This window comes from Misgurnus anguillicaudatus, chromosome 12 (genome assembly GCF_027580225.2).
Source record: "Misgurnus anguillicaudatus chromosome 12, ASM2758022v2, whole genome shotgun sequence".
NCBI classification, from domain to species: domain Eukaryota; kingdom Metazoa; phylum Chordata; class Actinopteri; order Cypriniformes; family Cobitidae; genus Misgurnus; species Misgurnus anguillicaudatus.
In genome coordinates, this window is record NC_073348.2 from 37,996,612 (window position 1) to 38,010,436 (window position 13,825).

A 13,825-nucleotide genomic window follows, 5' to 3' on the forward strand; every position below is an offset into this window, starting at 1 on the left:
TTTTGTATATAATATACTACAGAAATATAAAATATGAAGTAAAAACTATACAATTTATATATAAAAAATGTTTGTTATATACCATCTGTCAGTCTATATATTTTTTATATGTCTGTCTGTCCGACCATTTTCAACTGTCTGTCAGTAAGTCAGTCAGTTTGTCTGTATGTGTGTGTGTGTGTGTATGTCTGTCTATCTGTCTATATGTCTATCTGCCCATCTATCCATCTGTCTATCCATCCTTCTATATATTCGTCTATCCATCAGTCTATCTATCCTACTAACTCTGTCTGTCTATCTGTCAATCAGTCTGTTTATGTGTTTGTTTGTTTGTCTGTCTGTCAGTAAGTCAATCAGTTTGTTTGTCTGTCTGTCTGCATGTCTGTCTATCTGTCCATCAGCTGTCTTTCAGTCCATCTGTCTGTAAGTCAATCAGTCTTTCTCTGTCTGTGTCTGTCTGTCTGTTTGAATGTCTGTCTATCTATCTATCTATCTGTCTATCTAGCTGTCTGTCTATCTGTCAGTCTGTGCATCCATCCATCCATCTATCCAACTGTCTGTCTATCAGTAAGTCAGTCTTTCTGTTTGTTTGTCTGTGTATGTCCGTCTATCCATTATCGTTCTGTTTGTCTGTCCATCTGTCTATCTGTCCATCTATCTGTCAGTCTGTGTCTGTCTGTCCGCTAGTTCACCCATCCATCCATCTGTCTTTCCATTTGTCTGTCTGTCTGTCTGTCTATCTGTCTGTCTGTGTGTGTGTCTGTCTGTCTGTGTGAATGTCTATCTATCTATCTATCTATCTATCTATCTATCTATCTATCTATCTATCTATCTATCTATCTATCTATCTATCTATCTATCTATCTATCTATCTATCTATCTATCTATCTATCTATCTATCTATCTATCTGACTGTCCATCTGTCTGTGTGTATGTCCGTCTATCCTGTCTGTCTGTCCACCAGTTCATCCATCCGTCCATCTGTCTTTCCGTCTGTCTGTCTGTCTATCTGTCTGTGTGAATGTCTGTCTATCTGTCTGTCTGTCTGTCTGTATGTCAGTCCGTCCGTCCGTCTGTTTGTGTCTGTCTGTCTGTCTGTCTATCTATCCAACTGTCTGTCTGTCTGTCAATAAGTCAGTCTTTCTGGCTGGCTGGCTGTGTGTATGTCCGTGTATCCATCATCTGTCTGTCTGTCTGTCTATCTTTCAATCTGTATCTGTCTGTCTGCCCGCCAGTTCATCCATCCTTCTGTCTTTCCATCTGTCTGTCTGTCTGTCTATCTATCTGTAAGTCTGTCTTTTCCTCTTTCAACTGTCCATCTGTCCAGCCGGCCGTCTGTCTATCTATCTATCTACCAGTCTGTATGTCTATATGTCAGTCTGTCTAGCTATCTGTCTAGGAGTCAGTCAGTCTGCCTATCTGTTTGTCTTTCCATCTTTCAGTCTGTCTGTCTGTCTGTTTGTGTGTCTGTCTATCTATCTCATCAGTCTGTCTGTCAGCCAGTCAGTCTATTGATCGGTACATACTCAAATAAAACCATAGACTCTTCATAGACTATATATAATATGAAAAATGTACTATGCAAAATGAATAGGACAACTGTCAAACTACAGGCAAGAAAGTAACATACAACAGATCTCTTTGGGATTTCTTCTAGGTTTTTTTGTTGAGTCAAAGACAACTGCACAATGCAGGAGACTCTTATATTTATGTTTTATACTCAGGTTTGTTCAAATCTCTAACCCGGACTATGAGCAATATTAAACCAAGCACTCCAATACTGACAGACTTAAAGCAGTAATTCACAACAGAAACATTTAATGATCCTGGAAATTTGTCACATCGCACCCAGCCAGACTCACAAACACGGCACATCAATACTCTCATTTCAAAACACAATTCAACAAATCTCCTCCATCCAGACACAGCCCAGCTCCAGACACGATCAATCATTTACAACAATACCCATCCTCATACTGGACTGAATATGATAGCAGCTCCAATGAGCAACCCGGTCCAGTTTCATCTTTAATGGTTAAAATGTTGTTTATTTAGCAACATTTTATTTCTACATTTCTTTGACTGATAAGACAGAGCACAAGTATACGTGATGAGAGTAAGTTCTATAAAATTAAGATATTTTAAAGATGCATGACTTCTGTGGAACATAAGTATACATAACAATAATACATACAGTATGTGACCCTGGAAAATCAGTCATAAGGGAAAATTTGAAGTATGCATCACCTGAAGTGGAATAAATAAGCTGTCAATTGGAAAGTATGGTTTGTTAGGATGAGATTTGGCAGGGAAACAACTATTTGAAAATCTGGAATGTGAGGGAGCAAAAAAATCTAAATACTGAGTAAATCACCATTAAAGTTGTCCAAATCAAGTCCTTAACAACACATATAACTAATCATAAATACATTTTTATATATATATAGTAGACAATTTACAAAATATTTTCATGCATACTTCATATCCAAAATGATAATTTGGACTTGTACAATGTATTGTTGGCTTTTGCTAGAAATAAACCACTGTTACTTAAACTGGTTTTGTGGTCCAGGGTCACATACACATATAGCATAACATCCAGATCGCTTCCAATCATTATTGAAAAAAAATCTATAATAATGTATAAAAAATAATACATCCTGTTTTTAAAATCATATGATAAACTCGTATCATGAAAAGACTGAAATTCAAGTTTCAAAAACCAGATGTCGGTAACACTTTATTTTACGGTGTCTTTGTTACACATGCTACATGTAATTATTATAGTAATAACAGTTAATTATGCATAATTACATGCAACTAACCCTAAACCAAACCCTAATCCTAACCCCAATCCTATAGTAAGTACATGTTGTTAATGATTACTACTTAGTACTTAAATGTATAACTACACTGTAACAGTGATGCCGTAAATTGAATTGAACATTTTAACTTGCCCAAGACGCGTTTGAGGCAATAGCGTGTGTTTTTGTGGCAAACGCGCCCCCAATTCGGCCCGTGCGAGTTTGCGTCTATTCACTTTTTTATTGACTTTGTATGTAATCTACTCGCGCAAATCGTTGAATTCGCGTTTGGTGTGTACGCCCATTAGTCACATGCAATACTTTCATATTGTTTTTGCAAATGTTATAACACATTACGCAACAGCTATAATTATACTACAGAGCCCCTAAGGGGACATGGAGAAAATATTAAATAAAGTTTGGTTTTCCGTGCGCACGTGAAACTATCGCATTTAGTTTTGCATGCTTACGTGAAACTTTGGCGTGTGCACGTGAAACTTTCGCTTTCACGAAAGTTTCATGTGAGCACGCAAAACTAAACTTAAAAAAAAATTTGGACATGGAGGTTTCACGTGAGCACATGAAACTAAACTTTAGATTTTTTTACTCCAATGTCACCTTAGGAGCTCGGAATTGTACTAATCTAATAATAAAAGGAAAAGTCTCAAGGAGATAAGAAAAATTTTATTTTTACATAAATAATTCATTTCTAACTCAGCCTGGTTTTGGTTTAATAAAATCTCAACTTTGTGTATTTGAAAAGTAAATTCAGTACTGACGTTTCATTTTATTTTTAAATGCAAAGGACACAGATCAGATGGTAAAAAACGTACGGTATGTTATGCAGAACTCCACTCAGCATTTATGGCCAAAATACAGTATGTAATATAAACTAAATAAAGATGGATAAGACAGCGTGCATTGCAAGGCTCATAATAGCGGAGGTGTGACAAAATGCCTGGTTGGCATAAAAAGCGTGGCTACTGTGACTAACTGAAGCTAAAGTTTATTACACATTTCACATGGACTTAAAAATTAAAAGGCCCTATAAGGAGCATGCAAATATTTCTTGCCCTCCGGTTTAATTTTCACCACCCGGGGATTTGCCTTTAAAATACTCGGCTGCATTCTTAATTTTTTCATCTTTAAATGATGCACGACAGACAAACGCAGCCCTATATGGATACGGATGGGTCCGGATCATGTGAGAGGTTTAACCTCGGCACGCTGCACCTTCACTGCCCATCTGTGGATAACAGAAATCACGGGAGTGAAGTTGCCCTGGCAACAGGCTTGCATCATCGTGACCTCTTCCTCCATCTCCCCTCTCACACTGCAAACAAATGACTGCAGCGAGCGCCACGCTCCGGCTGATGTCACGGGTAACCACGGCAACCGGAGCTAAGCTGTGACGCTGCAGAGGAGGGGGTCTTACCGAAGGGGGAAGAAAAAGAAAAGAGGAGATTGAGGGATACGGATGTGTGATGTCGTTGTGACGGCAGCTTTAGAAATTCCTGCGGCGGGCCGAGTTTCTTCAGCATGCGATGTTGCTAAAAATAACCTTTCTGACAATATTCAAAGTGCATTGGCTACGACATTGCCCGATAGCCAAAATATTGAAAACATACAATAATTTCAATGCATCCCCAATCAGTTTCTCACTAAATAAAAAAAATATTGAATCATTTTACGTACTTGCAGCAAATTCTATTCGTCTGTATATAAAAACAATTTTGGCACATAGGGATGATTGCAAAGGAATTGATTTATAAACAGACGGTTTAAACTTCAACCCAATGAATCAAAGTGTGACACTATTAAAACTCGCAATTCTAGCCCAATGCCGATAGCAAACTTAAATGGCCAAATAAAAGTGCATTAAAAACCACTGCGATATTCAGAATCATGCTTATGCATTGATTTTGCTGGGGAAAGGAAATTACGTTTGATACATCAGCCAGCACTAACAGATCAATTACTAAACAATTTCCTTCATGTAAAACACTCAACAACATAATCTAAACTCGCAATACACACACACACAACGCATAACTCATCTGTGATGCGTCATACACAAACAAAAAACCAGCGCTGACACCGACCGAGATGCTTTTATTTTCCACCAACACTGAACATCTGCTTTCTGACCACAGTTGTGCTTTGTGACATGAGGCTAATGGGTACGACTAATGAAGAATCGGGACACAAACGCACACCTGCCGGTTTAACACTACACTAGTGAGGTCATTTTGTCGATGCTGGAGCGAGCCAAACTGTATTCAGGCCCTCGGCATGCTCATTAGGCAAATGCTGCGATGGCACGTCTGCAGATGGTGCTTCAAAAAATCTGGGCTCGAAACGAAGGTGTTAAAAAACCTTATGCAAGGTTAGCACGCTAACGTGTTGATTGTTTTCGAATCTCTGCGTCTGCACCGTCAGTCATACGGACATCTGATGACTCACGCTTTCAGAAATCTGCTCACGAGGCTTCTCGTTCCCCCAGGACTTCGAATCTTTTAGTCAACATTGCTTAGGCCAAACCTGACAGCACACGTGTTTATATTTAGCATGCGTGTCGCAATCGGACGTTACATCTCAGCTGTCCACGGTGGTCAGATGTTTAATACCACGCTGACAACATCACTGAAAGACAGCTGTGTTGACAGAGTACTAATTAACTTTACAAGAGCATTCGGAGAAAACCGAGAACGTGGGCGAAACCCTTCATCTTCACTTCCAATGGCTCGGATACAGCTGCGACCGCATGATCATCGCAAGTTTGCGAGATCTCTCTGAACGCACTGGCATTGTGTTCATTTATTAGCTTTAATGCAAAACTCAAAAAAATGTTTACTAAATACAAACATTGATTCGGTTTTAAAATCTAGTACACTATTGTGTCTAGTTTTGCTGTCTATGTAGGCAGCTGCTTTCTAAGGTAGCATCCCAACCCAATGCTTCACATATTAAAAAGTATCCCTGTCTAAGGATTTACATATTCGAATCAGAATTGTTGAATCTTGCCTATAGTCGACTGATAGTTGAACATCTATGTGTGTTTGCATTGGTTAGCAGGGGGACCAGACCAGTTCAACAAACGGTTAACTTATTTTCTTTCACAAGCAGCATACAGAAACAACTTTCTGATAAACCTGCCCTTCAAGTGATGAACGAGGACAAAACTGCCGATGCGTTTTTATCTTTTTTTTTAGTTAAATAATTTCATTCGTTAAATGATTTCTCATAACATTTTAAAGCCACGATGTGCAAAACATCACAGAAAAATATAACAAAAAACATTTTTGTTAATTAAACCTAAAAAATAACAAATGTGATCCTGCCTTTAAAGCCCCAGCTACAGTTCAGCGATTTTATTTAATTTTGAGATTTAGCGTGTCAAAGTATGACCAAAAAACAAACAAATGACATATCATTTTAGATTGTTACTGTAAATTACAAAAAATTATAATAGTAAATTATATTTGTTTGAGGAATCTCTTTTCAATCATTTAAAAGTAAACACCGACCATACTATTAAAATCACAAGAGAGACAATCGTCTGAGGCATAAATATAGGTTCAGTGCAGATATTTTTCTTGTCATCAACGAAATTTCAGAAACAGCTTACCCGGCTCAACTTTTGACAAGATAACCACCCTGTTTTAAATACAACTTATACCTGTCAAAAAAATTAGTTTTTGATGTTTAGCTTGATGAACTCCTAAATATGATCTTAAATATGACATGCAGAGCGCCTAGCACATTCGGCTAAATTGCACGTGCCAGCACACAACAGCGAAACATCGATACCAGGGCTCCAGACTGGCCACCAAATTTTGCCACCAAAATTTGAGAGTGTGCCACTGAATTTTACATCCGACCTTTACGTGCGACCTGTAAATTTAACCTTTTTTTTGTGATGTGCCACTGAATTTGAAACAGTACATTGTACTTTCTGCATCTATCATCAAAGTATTTATTAGTAATACAGTGGAAAGTAGTAAAAATTTGAATATTTGGTTAGCATGTTGATTTACTGTGTGTGCCCCTAAATTTTCTGGTTGCACCCCTAAAATTTTCAGTTGGGGCCACTGTGCTCCTAGTGAAAAAAGTTAGTCTGGAGCCCTGGATACAACGAAGACCAATCCAAAATTTACAGACTTAAATTAGATCAGAATTTCTCTTTATAAAGTACGGGATAAGCAAACGACCAAGAGCCGGGAATCATACTCCACAAGTGCCACAAGTCAGAGCACTGCCCACTATACCATCGGCTCCGACGAACTTTGTCTTTTTAACAGTAGAAACAAAGAGACAACTGCTTCGCAATGGTTTATTAACCTGGAAACTGATTCCCATATGGACGTGTAGCCCTGTCACAGGGGTTGTTGGATTTATTCACGCATATTAAAAATATTTATTAAAAGCTTCTTTTTATATATTATTTGCATAGCATTTTCATAATAGGGTGTATATTAACATATTTTGAGTAAGCGGTTATATGTGAAATCAGAAAATGTGCACCCTTATACAGCCATTGGTAGTCCTATTGAAGCATCAAATATTCGACTTTTCGGGGTCACCCCTACTGCACATACTGTATGCTGCAATGTTTGACAATTTTTTTTATTTCGTCTTGAAACTTACAGAACGTCATTCGGAGCCAATGGTGTAGTGGGCAGTGCCCACGACGTATGGCGCAGATGCGCTTTCAGTAACCTGAGATCGCAGCTTGCCATTCCAGTACCCTTCTTTCCATCCTGTACTTCTCTTCACATACTGTCAAATAAAACCAAAAATGGCCCAAGCAAATAATTACAATAATTACTGAACGTCTTTTAATTCACACCGGTCACTTGGTTTTGTAAAGCTGCAGCGGTTCCCTCTTATATCATCAAGTAAAATAGCATAACCACCCAAAACTTAACGATGTACAGACAACATAACATATACATTAGCAGCACATCGCAGATGTCTATTGATTTTCACTTCTTGTCAACTGTCAGCGTTTGCCGTCATCTCATTGGCGGTTGTACCAACTCGTAAGATGTTTCCTGCCTCAACACCCAAAACCTCTTTGACATCCTTTCTCAGGGGACCACAGTCAGATTTACTAAAATATTTAGTGAGTGTGAAACTGTTGCGCTCCACCAAAAATAGCACGGGATTAGCTGACGTACGAGGCGAGCCTCAGTCATCAACTTTGCTCGACAAAATGCATGCGTGCGTTATGGTTTGAATGATTCAAACGCATGCGTAGCTTTCAGCAAATTTGACCCTGAGAGTATGGCACGCTTCAGAAAGGAAACACCAAACACGCAGACTGTGAGTCACATCTTCTGTGTTACACACTTTTAATAAAAATCCAAACCCGTGTTGCTTTTGTCTGTGGAACACAACAGGAGAACTTCATGCAATGACAGATTGTGGCTGCCAAGCTCCAATAAAGAGAAAAACATAAATAGTGCATATGAATATTAGGCCTGAATACTCATCTCATCCAAAAGCTTTTGAGAGGAAAAGACTGGAGCTTAACATAATGTTTCCCTTAAACAAACAAACCTCAGATTTAGAAATTTCCATGGAAAAAAACAATATTAAAGTTCTCCTGTTCTGTAAAAAAATATCGGTGCATGGCTTCCTGAACGACATAAGAATGAGTCATACTCTGCATTTTAACATGAGATTCAAACGTGTCACTGGGGACAAAGGCAAACCTGAATCATGTAGAGCTGAGCGATGCGATACTCCTCGACGCTCATGGGCATGGGGATGCGATACTCCTTGATCAGCATGTTGGCCGTGGAGCGGGTCTGCTGCTAGCTCCGCTGGGACGGGGGGCAAATCCACCAGGACGGCCCTCAGATCGAGTGCATCAGAGAGGACAGGCCGAGCTCATTTCTTAAACCTGGAAAAAGAAAGAGACAACACATCAGGCTACGGTATGAATCATCACGTGGGACACCGGCCGGATGTGTCACAAACAGTCAAGATCCGAGTTAAGAGCTCACTTGTAAGGAATGCATCGCAAAGTTTAGATGTGCACGGCTGCCAAGCACTTCATCAGATCGATTTAGACTTCAACTGATGTGATGAAATGAACAACCGCGCCAAATGATCCAATCAAAATATAGTCACATCCGTTTAAATGTTTTGAGCCTTTTGTTATTAACTCATATGTTATGAAATAAAGAAGCTGTTCTTTGTTATGAATAAGCTTTTAAATGTTATGGAGAGGATTAGGGGCCGTACACACACAAAAACATTATTGCAACATAAAAGGCAGACGGAGCTGATTTGTTCACTTGCATTGCCACAAACAAAACACCAAGCTACAAAGACAAAAATTATGAATAAGATTAATTTTATTATATTTTGTATCATGATTTACAAAGACCAAAAGTAGGATTTTAAATACTTGTACATTAGGACTGCATGGTATTGGTGAGAATGCGGTACATGGTACGATAGCGCTTTCGGATAGTAACTTTATTGAAAAGTTATCGAAATAAATCCTCTGTCCCTGTCTGCACACAAAATGACTAGTTATGGACTATCAATAACTTTTTAAAATAAAAATTCATTAAATTTTTGCAAATAAATGTGATATGCGTATCGTGATACGCAAATCTGCAGTAATTGGATTATATCTTGCAGCCTTTCTGCACGTTTAGTTTTTATCAGTGGGTCAGAGCTGACCTGTTTTAGTTTGGCCTGCATGCTGAATCTTTACACAAAAATGGAGAACATTGGACTGATATGGGGCGTACACACCAAACGCGATGCATCGCGTTTCTCGCTCTAGATTACTCGTGGGATTTCGCGGGACTTCGCGTCATGCAAATTTTCAGCTTGAGCTTGAAAATATTTTGCACTTGCATGCAAGACGCGTTTGAGGTGACTAGTGCGTCGCATCACCAAGTTGATCTCATGTCTATTCGCGTCTTTGCATTAACTTTGTATGTGAACTACTCGTGCAAATCAATGAATTTGCGCTTGATGTGAACACCCCAATACACTTTGACTCCCTGAATCTAAACTGAATCAAATAGTATTTATCATAAGGTACGATACCCTCTACAGTGATTCGTACTGTATATCAACAAAAAACCATCAGGTCAACAATATTTTCCACACAAACATTACTCATTAAACTACATTATGTTATATTTACATTACAATTACATTTACGTTTTTATCCAAAGCATAGGCTTCCCACACCTTAGTTAACTTCTAATTCAAGAACCTTTCAAGGACTTTCCAGGTCCAATATCCTCAAATTCAAGGACTAAATGTGGGGACACAATTCAAGTGAGAGCAAGGTTACATCGTGTTACCTTTTAAGATACATTGTTACAGTTCCTTTTTGAGGGAACTCGCGCTGCGTCACTGCGGTGGTGACACTTTGGAGACGCCTCCAGGGGTAAGTGAGTCTGAATGTGTATACCGTATATCAAATTCAACCAATGGTAAGGCTTAACAACAAAGACATGGTGACGCAAAAGCCAGGAAGTATATCGCTATCTAAAATATTGCCAAAGACGGCATTACAGGGATGCAGGAAGTATGGCAAGGGAGACGCAGCATCTCGTTCCCTTCTCAGAAAACAACAGTCACATACGTAACCCGAGACATTTTCATGTGTCAAACACAACTATGCAAAAAAGCATTTTGGTATAAATCAACATTCGCATTCAGAAGATATAAGCATTTAAAGGGAACATTTTTGCACGTGTGCTTAAAACGTCTAGAATTTTTAATGATATTATCCTACACTACACAGGGAATAATATGGATTTTTTTCCAGAAAACTTCTTGCATAAAATAGATTCAAGCACTTTCAATGACCTGTATCTATGTACTGTATGTGTGTTCCCTGGGGATCAAACTAGTTACCATTTACAACTCTTACGCAATGCTCTACCAATTGAGCAACATGGACTACTTCACAGTAATATCACTCCCAAAACCAAAAGATATTCTGCTTTGCTCGTGCACAAACAACCGACAGGCAATTAATAAATACAACATTACTGTACAGCAGCCGAAGTGTAATGGAATCCAACTGTCGGAAAACATCATCCATGCAAACATTTTCCAGAGGAAAAAACGTCAGGGGCCTTTAACAGAGCTCCAGCTGTCGTGGGGAACGTAAATCCACCTGCTGATGACACGCAGGTCGAGCGCACACATCAACTCGTGTGTTGTAGTACAGAAGTCACATGACGCTGAGAGCTTAGTGTAAGACGGATTATCCACAGACAACCAACACAACTCTTCCTTGAGAGATAAGACAGACTGCTGGGCGCCCAAGAGTGTGTGTTTACACCGGCTCACCTAACCGGACACTCACACACAGCGAGACTCATAAACTAACACAGACCACCAACTAAACATCCATCTCTGAGAGGCCATGTTAGATTCAACAGCTGCTGGCTAAAAACTGCTTTGACACTTTAAGAATCGCATGTTATTTAAAGCAGGGGTTCTCAAATTGGGACCCCTGGGGATCCGAAATCCATAGCTGGGGGTCCACAAAATAATTTGGTTTAAATTATAAAATTGATAAAATTGCTTGATAACCGTTATATCATGGGCACAAAAAGTTTGAGAACCCCTCATATGGAGTATATAAAGCACATGGTTACATCATGCGGACACTTTTGCTAAAGTTTGTGATGTGATTGCAGCATCTTGGCCTGCGGTTCAAAGGAAGCATGCAACACAATTACAATAGATTACTCGAGCCCTTGACGCCTACCCTAAAAATAGTAACAATAATCAAAAGGTCAAGAACAAAAGGCGACAGACCAAACTAGCATTTAACCCGACCGCTTAACCAAGATAACAAAACCTTGGCGTCATCAAAAAAATTCACGTTTTGTTGTTAAACACAACTGAAAAAATTAAACACTTACAGTACAATACCGTATGACTATATACAGTAACCATACATAATTAAAACCCTAAAACATAATAGTAAACAAAGGTCATGACGAAAATTTCAATTTAATTATTTACAATTATATTTTTTTAAGTGGCACATATATACAAGGCTAGGAATAACAGGCCATTTATTGAAAAATATATTTATAGATTTTTTTGCATTTCACACAAGTTAAAAGGTGAAAAAAATGTCATGTTCGGAAACTGGTGCTAGGCAAAGATTAATCGCGATTAATCGCATAAAAAATAAAAGTGATTTTATGATATACGAGGGTGTGCTGTGTGTAATTATTATGTGTATATAAAAATAAATAATAAATAATAAATATTTATATTTATATTTATATTTATATTTATATTTATATTTATATATATATATATATATATATATATATATATATATATATATATATATATATATATTCTAATTTTTTATTATATATAAATAAAACATTTCTGAAATGAATATATGTATGTGTGTGTGGTTAAATATAATAATAATTACACACAGTACTCACACATATATTATGCAAAACATCACTTTTATTTTGTATGCGAATAATCACGATTAATTTTTGCCCAGCACTATCGGGAACATAAAATCCAGCTACTTATTTTTTAACATACAGTAAAATCACATCCATAACAAGAGTATATTTTATATTAAAAAATAGAAAACATATATAGTATATATAGTATACATATAGGGTATAGACTGAAATTTTCAAGGGTCGAAGAAAGGAGAAAATAAAAACGTATGGTTCAATATAAGAATATTTTAATGTTTGACTGAAAATGTCACATGCATAACACTGGAATTGCTTTCCTACATAATGTAAAGAATATTTTATGAAAATATAACCAGGATATATTTTATATTAACTGAGTAAGGTCATGCCAAAGACTGAAATCAATGTAAAATCAAACTTTAATGCTCCGAAACCCATATTAAAAAAATATCACCATATATTTATAAGGTTTATTTAAATATGCTTTGTTTTTATTTATACTGTAAATATAGGACTGTGTTAATATATTTTTTACAGGTATAGCAATAAATTACTCAACACCATCATAGCTTTGCTTCATTTCTGTACCCGGCAACATCCCGGCCTTTCCATGAGTACGGCATTATCAATCGCAAGACCACAACGGAGGCCCCAGAGCTTCATAAAACTATGCCACACGCCACCGACAGACTGTGTGCAGTGTAAACACATGGCACAATAAAATACTGACGCCGTTTTATTCTACGAACGTTAATGTAATTATTTTGTCAACAAACACTGGGGGCGAGCAAGCTGACATTAAAACCCGTCTGTCTGGTTGCCACACCAGTCTCTTGAAATCCGCTGGATTGCCTGCTTGCTAAGAACGTCTGGCCACAACCACTACACGATTCGTTGCGTTAGATGGTGTGATGTTGTAACATTGACAGATGTCTAGCGTGTGAGATGTCATGCCTCAAAAGCAACAAAATCGTGCAGGATGGAGATGTACTGAATGTGCAACCCAACAAGAGATTTTCCATCATTACATTCTGAAGGTTTCTAAAAATTCCCCTCGTTGGCAAGCGTTTGCAGTCTTTATAAAAGCATTGTTCCTTACTGACACAGCTTTCCCAGGACCCTATCATCTATTTTACAAAAATACACTCAGGGAACTGGCACCATAATCCGATTTCTTTATAAAGCACATGTTAGAAACAGAACGACTATGCAAAGGAAAAGAAGATATTAATATTAAAATAGAAATGTACCAGATCACCTGTTGAATTTTAATAAGTTTCTGATTGTGTTCGATAAGGAAGCATTCCCTGAGTTTACAGTATATAAAAAATCTCAAAAGCAATATTGACAGCAAAAAAAAATAATCACTATTATTAGTCTTTTCCCACCCAATCCTCCATCTTAATATGCCAAGGCGTGCATCAACTGTGGATTAATGTGATGTTGTTTGAGTCTCAGAAATGAATTAAAGGAACAAATCTCTTCTGCCTGTCCCGATTGGCACATCACAGATGAATTTGCATGTGAAAATGCATGTGGCAAAGGCAAGCATTCCATTAGAGACTC

The 13,825-nt window shown here is 37.8% G+C and overlaps 1 protein-coding gene across 7 annotated transcripts in view; it reads right to left on the reverse strand.

The window, feature by feature from the left end:
- pitpnm2 (phosphatidylinositol transfer protein, membrane-associated 2) overlaps positions 1-13,825 on the reverse strand; it is a 69,967-nt gene that overhangs the window by 38,381 nt on the left and 17,761 nt on the right. For 6 of the 7 annotated variants that reach the window (XM_055207640.2, XM_055207645.2, XM_055207643.2 and 3 more), the window contains exon 2: positions 8,522-8,712. In XM_055207640.2, the coding sequence (XP_055063615.2) occupies positions 8,522-8,599 (78 nt within the window). In that variant the 5' untranslated portion in view covers positions 8,600-8,712. Of the gene's footprint in view, positions 1-8,521; positions 8,713-10,843; positions 10,867-13,825 lie in introns of those variants that run through there. The other variant, XM_055207641.2, reaches the window with a different exon arrangement.